The sequence below is a fragment of the Borostomias antarcticus genome (assembly GCF_949987555.1).
Source record: "Borostomias antarcticus genome assembly, chromosome: 1".
Lineage (NCBI taxonomy): Eukaryota > Metazoa > Chordata > Actinopteri > Stomiiformes > Stomiidae > Borostomias > Borostomias antarcticus.
The window spans coordinates 27,519,724-27,534,723 of NC_140234.1; the positions used below are offsets into that span (position 1 = coordinate 27,519,724).

The 15,000-nt window shown below is 49.6% G+C and overlaps 1 protein-coding gene across 1 annotated transcript in view; it reads left to right on the plus strand.

Moving 5' to 3' along the window:
* The window catches only part of sik2b (salt-inducible kinase 2b), a 64,688-nt gene that overhangs the window by 30,018 nt on the left and 19,670 nt on the right, over positions 1–15,000 (plus strand). The window contains exons 6-9 of the mRNA XM_084455210.1: positions 9,271–9,395; positions 11,776–11,899; positions 13,268–13,494; positions 14,612–14,764. Coding sequence (XP_084311336.1) covers positions 9,271–9,395; positions 11,776–11,899; positions 13,268–13,494; positions 14,612–14,764 — 629 coding nt within the window. The remainder of the gene's footprint in view (positions 1–9,270; positions 9,396–11,775; positions 11,900–13,267; positions 13,495–14,611; positions 14,765–15,000) is intronic.

The following is a 15,000-nucleotide window of genomic DNA, read 5'->3' on the forward strand; positions in this document are numbered from 1 at the left end:
CACTAGACCCCCTTCTCCTCAATAGAGACCCCTTTCTCCTCACTAGAGACCCCCTTCTCACTAGAGACCCCCTTCTCCTCACTAGAGACTCCTTATCACTAGAGACCCCCTTCTCCTCACTAGAGACCCCCTTCTCACTAGATACCCCCTTCTCCTCACTAGAGACCCCCTTCTCCTCACTAGAGACCCCCTTCTCACTAGAGACCCCTTCTCCTCACTAGAGACCCCCTTCTCCACCACGTTGCCACAAATAGAGACCCCCTTCTCACTAGAGATCCCCTTCTCCTCAATAGAGACCCCCTACTCACTAGAGACCCCCTTCTCCTCACTAGAGACCCCCTTCTCTCACTAGAGACCCCCTTCTCCTCACTAGAGACCCCCTTCTCCTCACTAGAGACCCCCTTCTCACTAGAGACCCCCTTCTCCTCACTAGAGACCCCCTTCTCCACCACGTTGCCACAAATAGAGACCCCCTTCTCACTAGAGATCCCCTTCTCCTCAATAGAGACCCCCTACTCACTAGAGACCCCCTTCTCCTCACTAGAGACCCCCTTCTCCTCACTAGAGACCCCCTTCTCAATAGAGACCCCCTTCTCCTCAATAGAGACCCCTTTCTCCTCACTAGAGACCCCCTTCTCACTAGAGACCCCCTTCTCACTAGAGACTCCCTTCTCCTCACTAGAGACCCCCTTATCACTAGAGACCCCCTTCTCCTCACTAGAGACCCCCTTCTCACTAGATACCCCCTTCTCCTCACTAGAGACCCCCTTCTCCTCACTAGAGACCCCCTTCTCCTCACTAGAGACCCCCTTCTCCACCACGTTGCCACCGGCCCTCATAATGTGTATAAAGATGTGGGCTCTTAGTGTCAAAGATCTCTCTCTACCTGGGAGTTGGCCATGAGTTATCAATGGCCAGTAATGTTCATTCCCTCGTATAGAGCAGAGCTACGCAGATACAGATATGCTGACCATGACCAGAAGGAGAGCACACATTACACTTGGGGCGGCTGTAGCTCAGTTGGTAGAGTGGGTCGTTCAATGATCGAAGGGTCAGTGGTTTGAATCCCAGCTCCGACTGTCCACATGTCGAAGTGTCCTTGAGCAAGACACCTAACCCCAAATTGCTCACAATGAGCAGGTTAGCACCTTGCATGGCAGCTACCGCCATTGGTGTGTGAATGTGTGTGTGAATGGGTGAATGAGAGGCCATTGTAAAGCGCTTTGAGTGCCGCTAAGGTGGAAAAGTGCTATATAAGTGTAGTCCATTTATCACACATTACACCGGTTTTAAAATCACTGCACTGGTTACCTGTTAGTTTTTAGAATTTATTTTAAGATTATTTTATTGATTTACAAAACACTGAATGGCCCTGAATACATGTCTGACATGGTTTTAAATGATGTGCCCGTGAGATCCCTCAGGTCCTCTGACAGCCGTCTCTTGGTTGTTCCTAAGGTGCGGTCTCAGACCCATGACAGTCGTCTCTTGGTTGTTCCTAAGGTGCGGTCTCAGACCCATGACAGTCTCTTGGTTGTTCCTAAGGTGCGGTCTCAGACCCATGACAGTCGTCTCTTGGTTGTTCCTAAGGTGCGGTCTCAGACCCATGGCAGTCTCTTGGTTGTTCCTAAGGTGCGGTCTCAGACCCATGACAGCCGTCTCTTGGTTGTTCCTAAGGTGCGGTCTCAGACCCATGACGGCCGTCTCTTGGTTGTTCCTAAGGTGCGGTCTCAGACACATGACGGCCGTCTCTTGGTTGTTCCTAAGGTGCGGTCTCAGACCCATGACGGCCGTCTCTTGGTTGTTCCTAAGGTGCGGTCCAGGCCCATGGCGAGGCCTTTAGCCACTATGGGCCGCGCCTATGGACCGGCCTGCTAGAGGACCTGAGGGGGCAGAGAGTGTAGATACTTTTAAAAGTAAACTTAAAACACACCTTTTTATCCTGGCTTTAACCTAGTGTTTTCTCTCGACCTGCACTTGTAGTCTCTTGGTGTACTGCCTTTTTATTTTATTTATTAATATATTTATACATATTATTATTTGTTTTGTATTGTGTCTGTTTTCTTTTCCTGCTTTTTTTATGTTCAGCACTTGGAGTTGCACTTTGTGTATGACTTGTGCTATATAAATAATGATTGATTGATTAATTGATTGATTGATTGAGTAGTCATGTAAGACATGTCAAAAGGATCTAGGCCCCTGATCCAGCTGTCTTCCATAAGGAAAGATGTAATGTTCTGACCAGACCCAGCTACCATCCACCATTTCCCCAGCAGTAGCAGTGAGTGAGTGAGTGAGTGAGTGAGTGAGTGAGTGAGTGAGTGAGCGAGCGTCTCTCTCTCTCTCCCTCCTGTCTGCTCCTTCCCCCTCTGTGTATCTCTACAGTGTGTCCCCTCTCTCTCTCTCTCTCTCTGTCTCTCCCTCTCCCTTTCTCTCTCTCTCTCTCTCTCTCTCTCTCTCTCCCTCCCTCCCTCCAGCAGTGCTGCAGGTTGAGTTATGTGTGTGTTATTATTCAGCCATTATGACTCAAAGCCAGTTATCCTGCAGGAGCAGCTCATTTGGGCGAGAGACATAGAACAGTGAAAACAACATTACCTGTTATTAGAAAGACATCCAGAGGAAGTGGGTGGTACATCCTGTACTGGGAGAGAGAGGGAGAGAGAGAGAGGGGGAGAGAGAGAGAGAGATAGGGAGAGAGAGAGAGAGAGATAGGGAGAGAGAGAGAGAGGGAGAGAGATGGGGGGAGGGAGAGAGAGAGAGAGGGAGAGAGAGATGGGGGAGAGAGAGATGGGGGAGAGGGAGAGAGAGAGAGAGAGAGAGAGAGATGGAGAGAGAGAGAGATAGGGAGAGAGAGAGAGATAGGGAGAGAGATAGAGATAGGGAGAGAGAGAGATAGGGAGAGAGAGAGAGAGATAGGGAGAGAGAGAGAGAGAGGGAGAGAGAGGGAGAGAGAGAGAGAGGGAGAGAGAGAGAGGGAGGGAGAGAGAGAGAGGGAGAGAGAGAGAGAGAGATGGGGAGAGAGAGAGAGATGGGGAGAGAGAGAGAGATGGGGAGAGAGAGAGAGATAGGGATAGAGAGATGGGGAGAGAGTGAGAGATAGGGAGAGAGAGAGGGAGATGGGGAGAGAGAGATGGGGGGAGAGATGGGAGAAAGAGGGAGGGAGGGAGAGAGAGAGAGGCAGAGGCCAGACTCAAACCACCCACCTACCTCCCCCATCTCCCAACTTCTACCTTGAAGGTCCTGTCAGAAAGAGAGAGGTCAAACCTCTTAAATCTCTCCGAGTAGACGCGCCGGCGTCCAAGCTCTCTGTCAACACCTTTCTGCTGGGAAGAATTTACAGGCTACTCGATGATGATGATGATGATGGTTAGGGTGACTGACAGGTAATCTTACAGTTTCTGAAGTCTTAGATAGAATCTCTCTCTCTCTCTCTCTCTCCCTCTATTTATGTTTATGCTGTGAAATTGCCTGGTTCTTGATTTTATTTTATTTTATTTAATTGTAGCAATAAAGAGATTACTAAAGGTCAAAGGTCTCTCCCTCCATTTCTCTGTTAATGTCCTGTCCCCTCTAGCCATTTCCTGCCCCCCCATCTCTCTCAGTGCTGTTTAACCCCTGCAGTAGTGCCGTCCGGCTGCAGGTTGTCGTGACTGTGAATATGTTTCATCTCCAGACACAAAGGCCCTCAGCCAGACGGGCTCCCTCTGAAAGACTCTCCTGATAAGAGAGACCGTCTGAACCTCAGCTGAGCTCTGTGGTCAGTCAAAGAAAGGTCACCATGGTGCAGCACGGGCATGTGTGTGTGTGTGTGCGTGTGTGTGTGTGCTGTGTGTGCGCGCGTGTGTGTTTCAGTGGGGGGTGTTGCCTTTATGTTTCCACTTCAAAGAGCCCCTTCATGCCTGCTTGTGCTGACAGAGAGACAGAGAGAGAGAGAGAGAGAGAGAGGGGGGGGGGTGAAGAAAGAGAGAGAGAGAGAGGAGGGGGGGGGAGAGAGACAGGGGGGGGGGAGAGAGAGGGGGGGGGAGAGAGGAGGGGAGAGAGAGAGGGGAGGGGAGAGAGAGGGGGGGGAGGGGAGAGAGAGGGGGGGGGGGAGAGAGAGCGAGAGAGAGGAGGGAGAGAGAGAGGAGGGGTGGAGAGAGAGGGGGGAGAGAGAGAGAGAGGAGGAGGAGGGGGGGGGGGGCGGAGAGAAGTAGAGCATAGGCCAGCGGAGGAAACGGGAGTGAGTGGGAGTGGGAGGGGGAGGGAGGGGGCAGGACAGTTGAGTACTGGACAGCATGTCCTGAGCCACATCCAGATCCGTGTGCTCTTCATTCCTTACACTTATCTAGAGCCTGCTAATAACTCTGTGTGCGTGCGCGTGTGTGTGAAAGAGGATGGACACGGCAACAACAACAGATGATGACTGTTGATGACGGAAGGGCTCTTGGTTAACCCTCTCCTTAGTCTCACCATTAGGCTACAGTAGGCTTGCTTCTCTCTCTGAAACACACACACACACACACACTACAGCAAAAGTTCAAGGTGTAGGGGGGGGGGGGGGTTCTCAGTGACGCCCCCCCGTCCTTATCTCCAGGGGAGAATGGCTGGCATGATTGATTGGGCCTGGCGTGCTTGTCTCTCTACCTGTAGAGACCTGGAGAGACCTTCAGCACCCAGCTGGGATACCCGCACTGGCAGCCTTGTATCAACATGGGGAATAGAATAGACAGTTTATTGCCATGTGTAACAAGTACAGGTATATTGGAATTCTTGTCATGCTTGTCCTAACAGTATCTTATCAGAGCTGATCAGTTCCTCATTCCAGTCCTACCTACTCAGTTAGACATTTAAAGGTTCCCAAACTGGCAGTTTACTATCCGTCGTCTAGCAGTCTATCATTATCATCCCCATCTAGGTATCCCCTCCGATCATGGATGACTGTCTGTGTCCATGATGTAGGCAGCGCAATTAAATCCCGTTCAAGTATAGTGTGTGTGCATAGTGTTGAGTTTGAGTGTTGGTTCAAGTGTTCAGTAGGGCAGGGTCTGTTGTTGTCTATTGTATAGACAAGGTGCTCAAAGTGTCAAGTGATCAATCTCACACACGCACACACTCTCTCTCTCACACTGTCTGTGAAAAGTGTTTTAGCTTTTAATTTGTCTCTGAAAGTGATAGAGCCATGAAGTGATAAAGCCATGAATATCGTTGTGCTACACACACACACACACACACACACACACACACACACACACACACTCTGTATATTCACACCCTCCCTTCCTGCTGAGTGATGCTGGGTTGCCTGCGGTGATGTGTGTTGACGTCATCCAGTCTGCTCAGTATTCAGCCCATGAAGTGGGTCAGCTCATCTGATAAACCAGCCCTGGGCTGCTCTACTCCTCTCTGCTCTACTCTGCTCCTCTCTACTCTGCTCCTCTCTGCTCTGCTCCTCTCTGCTCTGCTCCTCTCTGCTCTGCTCCTCTACTCTGCTCCTCTCTACTCTACTCCTCTCTACTCTACTCCTCTCTGCTCCTCTCTGCTCTACTCCTCTCTGCTCTGCTCCTCTCTGCTCTGCTCCTCTCTACTCTTCTCCTCTCTACTCTACTCCTCTCTGCTCCTCTCTACTCCTCTCTGCTCTACTCCTCTCTGCTCTGCTCCTCTACTCTACTCCTCTCTGCTCTGCTCCTCTCTACTCTTCTCCTCTCTACTCCTCTCTACTCCTCTCTGCTCTACTCCTCTCTACTCCTCTCTACTCCTCTCTGCTCCTCTCTACTCCTCTCTGCTCTACTCCTCTCTGCTCTGCTCCTCTACTCTACTCCTCTCTGCTCTGCTCCTCTCTACTCTTCTCCTCTCTGCTCCTCTCTACTCCTCTCTGCTCTACTCCTCTCTGCTCTGCTCCTCTACTCTACTCCTCTCTGCTCTGCTCCTCTGTACTCTTCTCCTCTCTACTCTACTCCTCTCTGCTCTACTCCTCTCTGCTCTACTCCTCTCTACTCCTCTCTACTCCTCTCTGCTCCTCTCTACTCCTCTCTGCTCTGCTCCTCTCGGCTCTACTCCTCTCTGCTCTGCTCCTCTGTACTCTACTCCTCTCTGCTCCGCTCTACTCCTCTCTACTCCTCTCTGCTCCTCTCTACTCCTCTCTGCTCTGCTCCTCTCGGCTCTACTCCTCTCTGCTCTACTCCTCTCTGCTCTACTCCTCTCTGCTCCGCTCTACTCCTCTCTACTCCTCTCTGCTCCTCTCTACTCCTCTCTGCTCTACTCCTCTCTGCTCCTCTCTACTCCTCTCTGCTCTACTCCTCTCTGCTCCTCTCTACTCTGCTCCTCATGTTTCTCACCATGTTTCTCACCTTGGGGTCTAGAATCTAGAACCTCTCTGATCCTGCTGGGTTCTAGAATCTAGAACCTCTCTGATCCTGCTGGGTTCTAGAATCTATAACCTCTCTGATCCTGCAGGGTTCTAGAATCTAGAACCTCTCTGATCCCGCTGTGTTCTAGAATCCAGAACTGTGTGTTTTTGAGTCTTTTTGAAACCGGGCATTTTTCTATGCAGTTTGGCCTTCACAAATGGCGCAAATGGCATTCTCGGTCACTGAAACCTTTTAAACATTTTTAGAAACTCCACTTTCAGTGTTGTCATGTGGACAGGAAAACCGGAGTTTTGGCTTGTTTTTACGTTGCCGTTACCTCCTGTTTACATAGAATGTCATAGTGAGAACTGGGTGGACTCAACCTCACAACTCTGCAGCTCTCGGCTCTGCAGCTTCCCATTCATTGTCAATGGGGGGGGTCTTTAAATGGCCATATCTCGACGTGGGAAGAGAGACAGGGTTTGGACTGGCATAAAGCTCTCAACCTAACGAGTGCAGCAATACCAAACATCCTGCTCGCACGTGCGCGCGCATAGAGCCATGGAATGCAGTCATGGGCGGAGGTGTGTGTTCTATGCGCAACATTTCTAGTTCGTTAAGAAACCCAGATCTACTATGTTATGGCTGCCTTCTAAATCCATGTTCATATTAGATGGTATGAAACTTGTTCTTCAGATGAATGTTGCATCAGAGGTCCCTGTGATCTACTAGTCAATAGTAGGTGACAGGATGTAGGTGGCTGACCTCTCTCTGTGGAGCGCTGGACAGCCCTCTGTCAACACATTGCCGAGCTGAGAGACCCCTTCACCCAGAGGCTCAACATGGCGCCACCGAGCCCTGCTGACCTGCCCCGTCACACAAGCCAGACCTTAATCACTATCATTTGGTTGTTTGGGAATTCATTTCTCCCAGGTTTTGGATAATTGTTACGATTTAGAGAGAAAAAATAAGAGAAATGGGGAAGAGTTGTTTTTTTTATACACCCACACACACACACACACACACACACACACGTGTGGCATTCATGGGGCTACTACTGTAGTTTCTTAAGCAGTACTCCAAGACAGGAACACAGCTTCTGCTCATTCGCATGGGGACCATGGAAAACACATAAAAAAGACCAGCCAGGCAAGAGAGAGGGAGAGAGAAAGTGAGAATGAAGAAGACAGACTTTGAAAGAGGAGAGACAGAAAGAGAGAGGGGAGGGGGGGTAGAGTCGGCGAGAAACACAGACACAAGCAGGAGAGGCAGGAGTGTGAGAACAGGCGAGCCCCGGCGTGGGGCGGGTTTGGCAGCCCCCCCCCATACGCTGGCAGACAGCCCCCGTCACGACGTAATGAAAGACGGGCCCCGCTGCCCCCCGGCCCCTCTGATTGGGACGTGACTTCACAGTCAACCCCCTCCCCCCCCGCGGGGGACCAATCGCAGCGCAGAGTCGAGCGCTGACCTCATCCTGCCGGGTCTCTGGGGAAGTGACCTCACTCGGAGGAGGCCCCGCCCCTTGTCCTGTCCTCAGCGCCCAGGAATGTAGATTACATTATGCACATGTCTCAGCGCAGGCTTCTCAATAACTTGATATGTTCTCGGCCAAGGCAGCAGAATAGCGCGGGCCCCCACCTGCCTGTTCAGGGCGATTGTGCCGACCATGTCTCCCTGCAGTCAGAGCTGTGGTATGTGGGTCTGATACAGGGTGTCCTTATGTGGTAGTCCTCTCCCCCGTCCGCCACGCTGCGCTGGGACATGGAAGCACTGATAGCATGCTAGAATACACACAGGGCCCCGAAGGAGAACATGGGGTACCCACATATGGTACCTACTGTATATGGTATACATACCGTAATACACACACACACAGACTGTGCACATACATTAACACACACATACTTGGGAGCCTAGCTATAGTTGAATGTGGGAGTGCAGTATTAGTCAGTGCAAACCCAGCAATTGGGGGAAAATGCTTTTGCAAAATAGTGTGCATAGTTCACAGGAATTTCCCCTCAGGGATTAATAAAATATGTAAATGTATGAATACGCTGAACTGGTTTGAATACACAATCTTTATGCCACTCAAAGAAAGAAGGGGGCATGTGTCTAAGATTCATTTTAGGACTTGGTGTTACAATCCCTGAAGATCTTAATCTTAATTTGGTATGTTGTTCTTCATTTGAAGCTGGCTAATTCCTATTAGCCTGACTGTAACTCCGCCTCCTCCCTGCCTCTGCCCGGTAACCACATGCACGTCATTCTACATCAGAGAGCGTTACATAAATGTAAACCCCCAACCGGTTTGGCAACATTTTTCAGTTCCAACATCTCTAACAACAACACCCAGTGTTTATTGGAGTTAGCTAAAAAGTTTCTCAATCCACGGCTAGCTAGCTAAAGGGTAGCCTCTCTCAACTCACAACAAAGCTAAAGCAGCTTGCGCCACCAGACCTATATATGTTACACCTGGCTGTCAAACTTTGACATCAATCCAGCAAAGCTACCCGTTGTTGTCCTTCGGGTTCTTTCGCCTTTTTGCTTGCAAGTTTTTGAAAATTAGGTGTACTGTATATTTAATATATTCAAAAATATAATGTTTAAAATATGTATATTTAATATATTTCAAAACTAGCTTGTGGTTTGTCCTGTGTGCTCGTACTGCTGGGGTCTCAGGAAGATTAGAGATTGCTACGACAGCAGCTAATGGGAATCATTATTAATACTGTATATTTAGCTGTGTTTATTCTGACTGTTCACTGCCCTCTTTGAGATTAACCTTTATGAAGGAGACAACAGCCTTATGAGTTTTCACTTGTCTTGTTTGTGTGCTGTCTTGACATGTCCAAATGAATTAATATGAAATTAAATGTGAATACAAATAAAACACCGCTGTAGTGTTTGTTACTAACCCTGACTCTCTCTGCTGTCTCCTGTGTAGATTTCGGCTTCGGGAACTTCTTCCAGCCGGGCGAGCCTCTGTCCACGTGGTGCGGCAGCCCCCCCTACGCTGCCCCGGAGGTGTTCGAGGGTCAGCAGTACGAGGGACCCCAGCTGGACATCTGGGTAGGTTCTTCTTCTTCGTTGTCTTCTTCTTCTAGGTTCTTCTTCTTTGTCTTCGTCGTTCCGTGTTTGTGCGTCTTCTACTCCCCAGGCTCGGGGCCGAGGGGCTATCCTTTTAGCAGCTCTCTGAAGAGAGTGGACATGGATGTAGACTGGATCTCGGTGCTCTGAAGAGAGTGGAGATGGATGTAGACTTGTGTAGTGATTCTGGGAGTGTCTGTGGTTCTGGGTTACACGACGTCGAGAATGACCTCCACCTAACGTTTTCTCAGCGTTGCCAGAAGTTATCAGGGTTACAGCATATCGCAACACCATTCACAATGCTGGGCATGCGCGTGCCTGTTGCAAACAGACGCTGACAGTTATCTATGAAAATAATTTGTTCCTAAATAAACTTTTCGAATGCATTTATTTAGGGCTGCCTCACTTCAACCAAACTTCATCTTCAACCAAAATAAATCGTTATTCAGCATAAGTTGTATTATTATTATTATTATTGTTGTTGTTTCTTTTGATGAAGGTCTGCTAGACCAGGCGCTTCCACTCAACTCGCTTCCACTTGACCTGAAATTGGTCCACCCTGGATCATATTCCATAATAACCTCTCATTTTGTCCATCCATCCAAATGATTTAAATAAATGCACTTTCCAATGTCTGAATAAAATCATGAGTTTTGAGTCGGATGCCGCTCGCCATTTGAGGTGGACATCCGAGTCTTTAATCTAGTAGTCTATAGTCTCTTTCTCCTGAAGTTAATCTAGTAGTCTATAGTCTCTTTCTCCTGAAGTTAATCTAGTAGTCTATAGTCTCTTCCTCCTGAAGTTCTGGTAAAATCAAACATGTTTAATATTATCTGAAGTTTTTAGTCTTAATGCAAACAACCTGCATGATCCCAGTCTTTCCAAAATCGTATAGTCTGTGACTAAAAACTCAGATATGAGACTCTAGATATGAGAGGGTATCACACTTTCTGTCTAAATTATATAATGCTGCTGCTGTGACTTTGGAGATTGCGTTTTAACTATAATAATGCATAAATGAATAACAGTTTAGAACAGAACAGATTAGAACAACAGAGCATAATTGAATCGAATAGAATAGCCTAACAAAAGTAAATAAAGATAGGCTATGTATGGAAGCAAATCAGTCATCAGTCTTAACATAAATCATATAATTAGGAAACATGGAGGCCATTATTAATGTATTAAGGGTATTAATTATGTAATGTAGCCTATAGAACATTCATCTAAGAAGCTTTATTGCTCGACTACATTCTGCTCTGTAGTAGAATCTTGGTCGGACAAGAATATTTCAACCAAGCAATCACATTGAATCCTACAATCACAATCACATCCTGGGCTTTAAAATGATGTTATAATTGAACTATAGAACAGCCCAACGTGCATCATGGTTATCAAAACAAGATGGCCGTCGCCCGCTCACATGAGGGAGGAACCCTTGAAAATGAGAAGGAAAACACCCCTGGTGGCATTCTGGAAACTCTGGAAACGGGGGGGGGAGGGGCTGCAAGCTTGTCCCGTTAACGGGGGGGGAAATGAGCTTGTGTAACCCAGGCCTTAGTCTCAGTCAAGACCACCAGCTTAGTCGTGTCTTCATTTAAATCAAGCTTTAGCTGTCACAGCTGGGCCTGGACCGTAGTAAAAACAGTTTGGAGTTCATTAAAAGCCTCTGGTAATGTTGCTGCACAACAATAAATAACGCTGACAATAAAAATCAAGTTGTTTCCGGGAGAGTGAGTTGACCTTTCACCTGTTAGTACCTGCGACCTTTGCCCTTTATAGGTAGTTGGGTAGTTAGTGGAGGAGAGCGATGGTCATAAAGTAGACAGCCTTTGCTACTGTCCAGAGGCAGTGTGTGTGTGTGTGTGTGTGTGTGTGTGTGTGTACTCTGGCACTCGTGTGTGTGTGTGTGTGTGTGTGTGTGTGTGTGTGTGTGTGTGTGTGTGTGTGTGTGTGTGTGTGTGTCTCTGTCTGTCTGAAGTCTCTAAATCCTCATTAATTACTGTGTGATCAATCTGGATTTGTGATGTAATGATTGTTCCTGGCCTCCGCCCTGACTGTCTCCCTCTCTCTCTCTCCCTCTCTCTCTCTCTCTCTCTCTCTCCCTCTCTCTCCGTCTCTCTCTCTCTCTCTCTCTCTCTCTCTTTCTCCCTCTCCCTCTCTCTCTCTCTCCGTCTCTCTCTCTCTCTCTCTTTCTCCCTCTCCCTCTCTCTCACTCCCTCTCCCTCCCTCTCTCTCTCTCCGTCTCTCCCTCTCCGTCTCTCCCTCTCTCTCTCTCTCTCTCTCTCTCTCCGTCTCTCTCTCTCCCCCCCCCCCCCTCCCTCTCCCTCTCTCTCTCTCTCTCTCTCTCTCTCTCTCTCAGAGCATGGGGGTGGTTCTGTACGTGCTGGTGTGTGGCGCCCTGCCCTTTGACGGGCCGACCCTCCCTGTGCTGCGCCAGCGCGTCCTGGAAGGAAGGTTCCGGATCCCGTACTTCATGACCGAAGGTGAGACCGCGGACGCAGCAGAGGAGGACACTGAGGACAGCAGAGAGAGAAGCTCCACAACTCCAGTTAGAGCCTGTTCATGTAACCTGCTAGCAGCCCAGCAGCCAGCAAAGGCTTCCATCAAACCAGCCAGTAGGCCGGCCAGTCATTCATTCATTCAGCCAGCTAGCCAGGCAATCATTCATCCATCCGGCCAGCGAGGCAGCCGTTCCTTCAGCTAGCAAGTCACTCATTCATCCAGCCAACCAGCTAGCCAACTAGCCAGTCATTCATTCATCCAGCCAGCCAGTCATTCATTCATTCATTCATTCATTGAGCCCGCCAGCCTACAGCCTTGTCTGTCAGCAGGAGGGGGTCATGTGGAGGTCAACAGGCTTAGTTCACGACCCTGAAGCAATTTAACCATGTAGAGAATGTCGGGGTGTAACTGATACCCCAGCCCCCACAGAGCCTCAGCAGTCCAGCCTCCAGGGCCTCACTCCTCACCCAGCCTCCAGGGCCTCACTCCTCACTCAGCCTCCAGGGCCTCACTCAGCCTCACCCGGCCTCCCGACAGACAGACAGACAGACAGACAGACAGACAGACAGACAGACAGACAGACAGACAGACAGACAGAGGACAGACAGACAGACAGACAGACAGACAGACAGACAGACAGACAGACAGACAGACAGACAGAGGACAGACAGACAGACAGACGGCAGTAATCCTGTGAACATCCAGCTGTGGATGATGTCAAACTCACTAGACCACTGACTAGAGAAGAGATGTCTTCCTGAACGGAGAGGGAGGGAAAGGGAGGGAGGGAGATGGAGGGAGGGAGGGAGGGAGGGAGGGAGGGAGGGATAGGGAGATGGAGGGAGGGAGGGAGATGGAAGGAGGGAGGGAGATGGAGGGAGGGAGGGAGAGAGAGGGAGGGTAAGCAGAGAGAGCTTGTTTTACCCTCAGCAGGGCACAGTGTTCTCCTAGACGCAAATAGAAAAAATACATTTCATCTCTATAACATCTGTGCCTCTCTTTCTCTCTCCCTCATCCTCCCTGCACTCTCTCTCTCTCCCTCATCCTCCCTCTCTCTCCCTCCTCTCTCTCTCTCCCTCCTCTCTCCCTCTCTCTCTCTCTCTCCCTCCTCTCCCTCTCTCTCCCTCCTCTCTCTCTCTCCCTCCTCTCTCTCTCTCCCTCCTCTCCCTCTCTCTCTCCCTCCTCTCTCTCTCCCTCTCTCTCCCTCCTCTCTCTCTCTCTCTCTCTCTCTCCCTCCTCTCTCTCTCTCTCTCCCTCCTCTCTCCCTCCTCTCCCTCTCTCTTTCTCTCTGTCTCTCTCCCTCCTCTCCCTCTCTTCTCCCTCTCCTCTCCCTCCTTCCCCTCCCCCAGACTGTGAGCACCTGATCCGCAGGATGCTGGTTCTGGACCCGTCGAAGCGTCTGTCTGTGGCCCAGATCAAGGATCACAAGTGGATGGCCCTGGACGCCCCGGTGCCCAGGCCCGTCCTGTACCAGCAGCCGCCCCCCGCCGAGGGGGAGGTGGGCCGGGGGGAGTACAGCGAGCAGGTCCTCCGCCTCATGCACAGCCTGGGCATCGACCAGCACAAGACCGTCGAGGTGAGGGGGGCGGCCGACACCAGACTACACCAGCGGGAAAAATTTAAAATCAAACTTTATTTAAATCGTACAGCACATTTCAGCACAAGACCGTTGAGGTGAGCGGGGCGGCCGACACCAGGCTACACCAGCGGGAAAAAAAACAAGATGGCTGATTTTTCTAGAGGGAAGCAACAAAAAAAACAGTTCACCTATTTGAGCCAATATAGAACTGTAAAAATTCTTCCCTGTCCTCTCTCAACGAGACGATCAAGCAAGAAAATTCCTGGAAAATAATTTTAATGATCTTTATTGATCCTTAGATGGGGGGGCGAGGCTGGAATGTGACTCTCATCTTAATGTAGGGACAGTTCACCCAAATAGACCGCATGGTTTTCTACCGATCCAAAAAAGGTCATGTTTAGCTTGAACAGCGCATCACATCATCAAACACCAAGTTGCGGTTCTGACAGAGGATTTTACACTCACCATTGGTGAGGGAAGGGAATTAAAAGGGATAGTCAAGAGTTAAAGGGATAGTCAAGAGTTAAAGGAATAGTCAAGAGTTAAAGGGATAGTCAAGAGTTAAAGGGATTGTCAAGATTAAGGAATAGTCAAGAGTTAAAGGGATAGTCGAGAGTTAAAGGGATAGTCAAGAGTTAAAGGAATAGTCGAGAGTTAAAGGGATAGTCGAGAGTTAAAGGGATAGTCGAGAGTTAAAGGGATAGTCAAGAGTTAAAGGAATAGTCGAGAGTTAAAGGGATAGTCGAGAGTTAAAGGGATAGTCGAGAGTTAAAGGGATAGTCAAGAGTTAAAGGAATAGTCGAGAGTTAAAGGGATAGTCGAGAGTTAAAGGGATAGTCGAGAGTTAAAGGGATAGTCGAGAGTTAAAGGGATAGTCAAGAGTTAAAGGAATAGTCAAGAGTTAAAGGGATTGTGAATAAAGAGTCTAATGGGACAAGACACCCAAATAGACCCTATCCTAAACTAAACTATATAAACTATCCTACTGACCCCGAACAGTGAACTGTTCCTTGTTCTGTCTCTCTCTCCCTTCCCAATGGGAGACACCGCACTCAGAAGTCTGTGAGCTCAAAACAGGTCCCTTTAACCTTGTCTGCGTGGTCTTCCCCCCCAGTCTCTGCAGAATAAGAGTTATAACCACTTCGCTGCCATCTACTATCTGCTGGTGGAGCGTCTCAAGGCCCATCGCTGCAGCTTCCCGCTGGACCAGCGCCTCGACGCCCGGCAACGCCGGCCCAGTACCATCGCCGAGCAGGCCGTCGCCAAGGTAACCGGCCGGCAGACGCCGAGGAGGGGGGTCGGATGAAAGGGGGGGTCGTTCGTTCACACCTGCACCTTCAAACAGCGCCGCCCTCAGATCCCTCCCTTCCTCTTCCTCCTCCTCTCTCTGGCCTTCCTCTCTGTCCATCCCTTCATCTTCTCTCCCTCTGTTCTTCCTCTTGTCCTCCGCTACCTCACTTCCTTTCTCTTTCAGTCTTTATTCCTCTCATCTCTCCCGCTCCT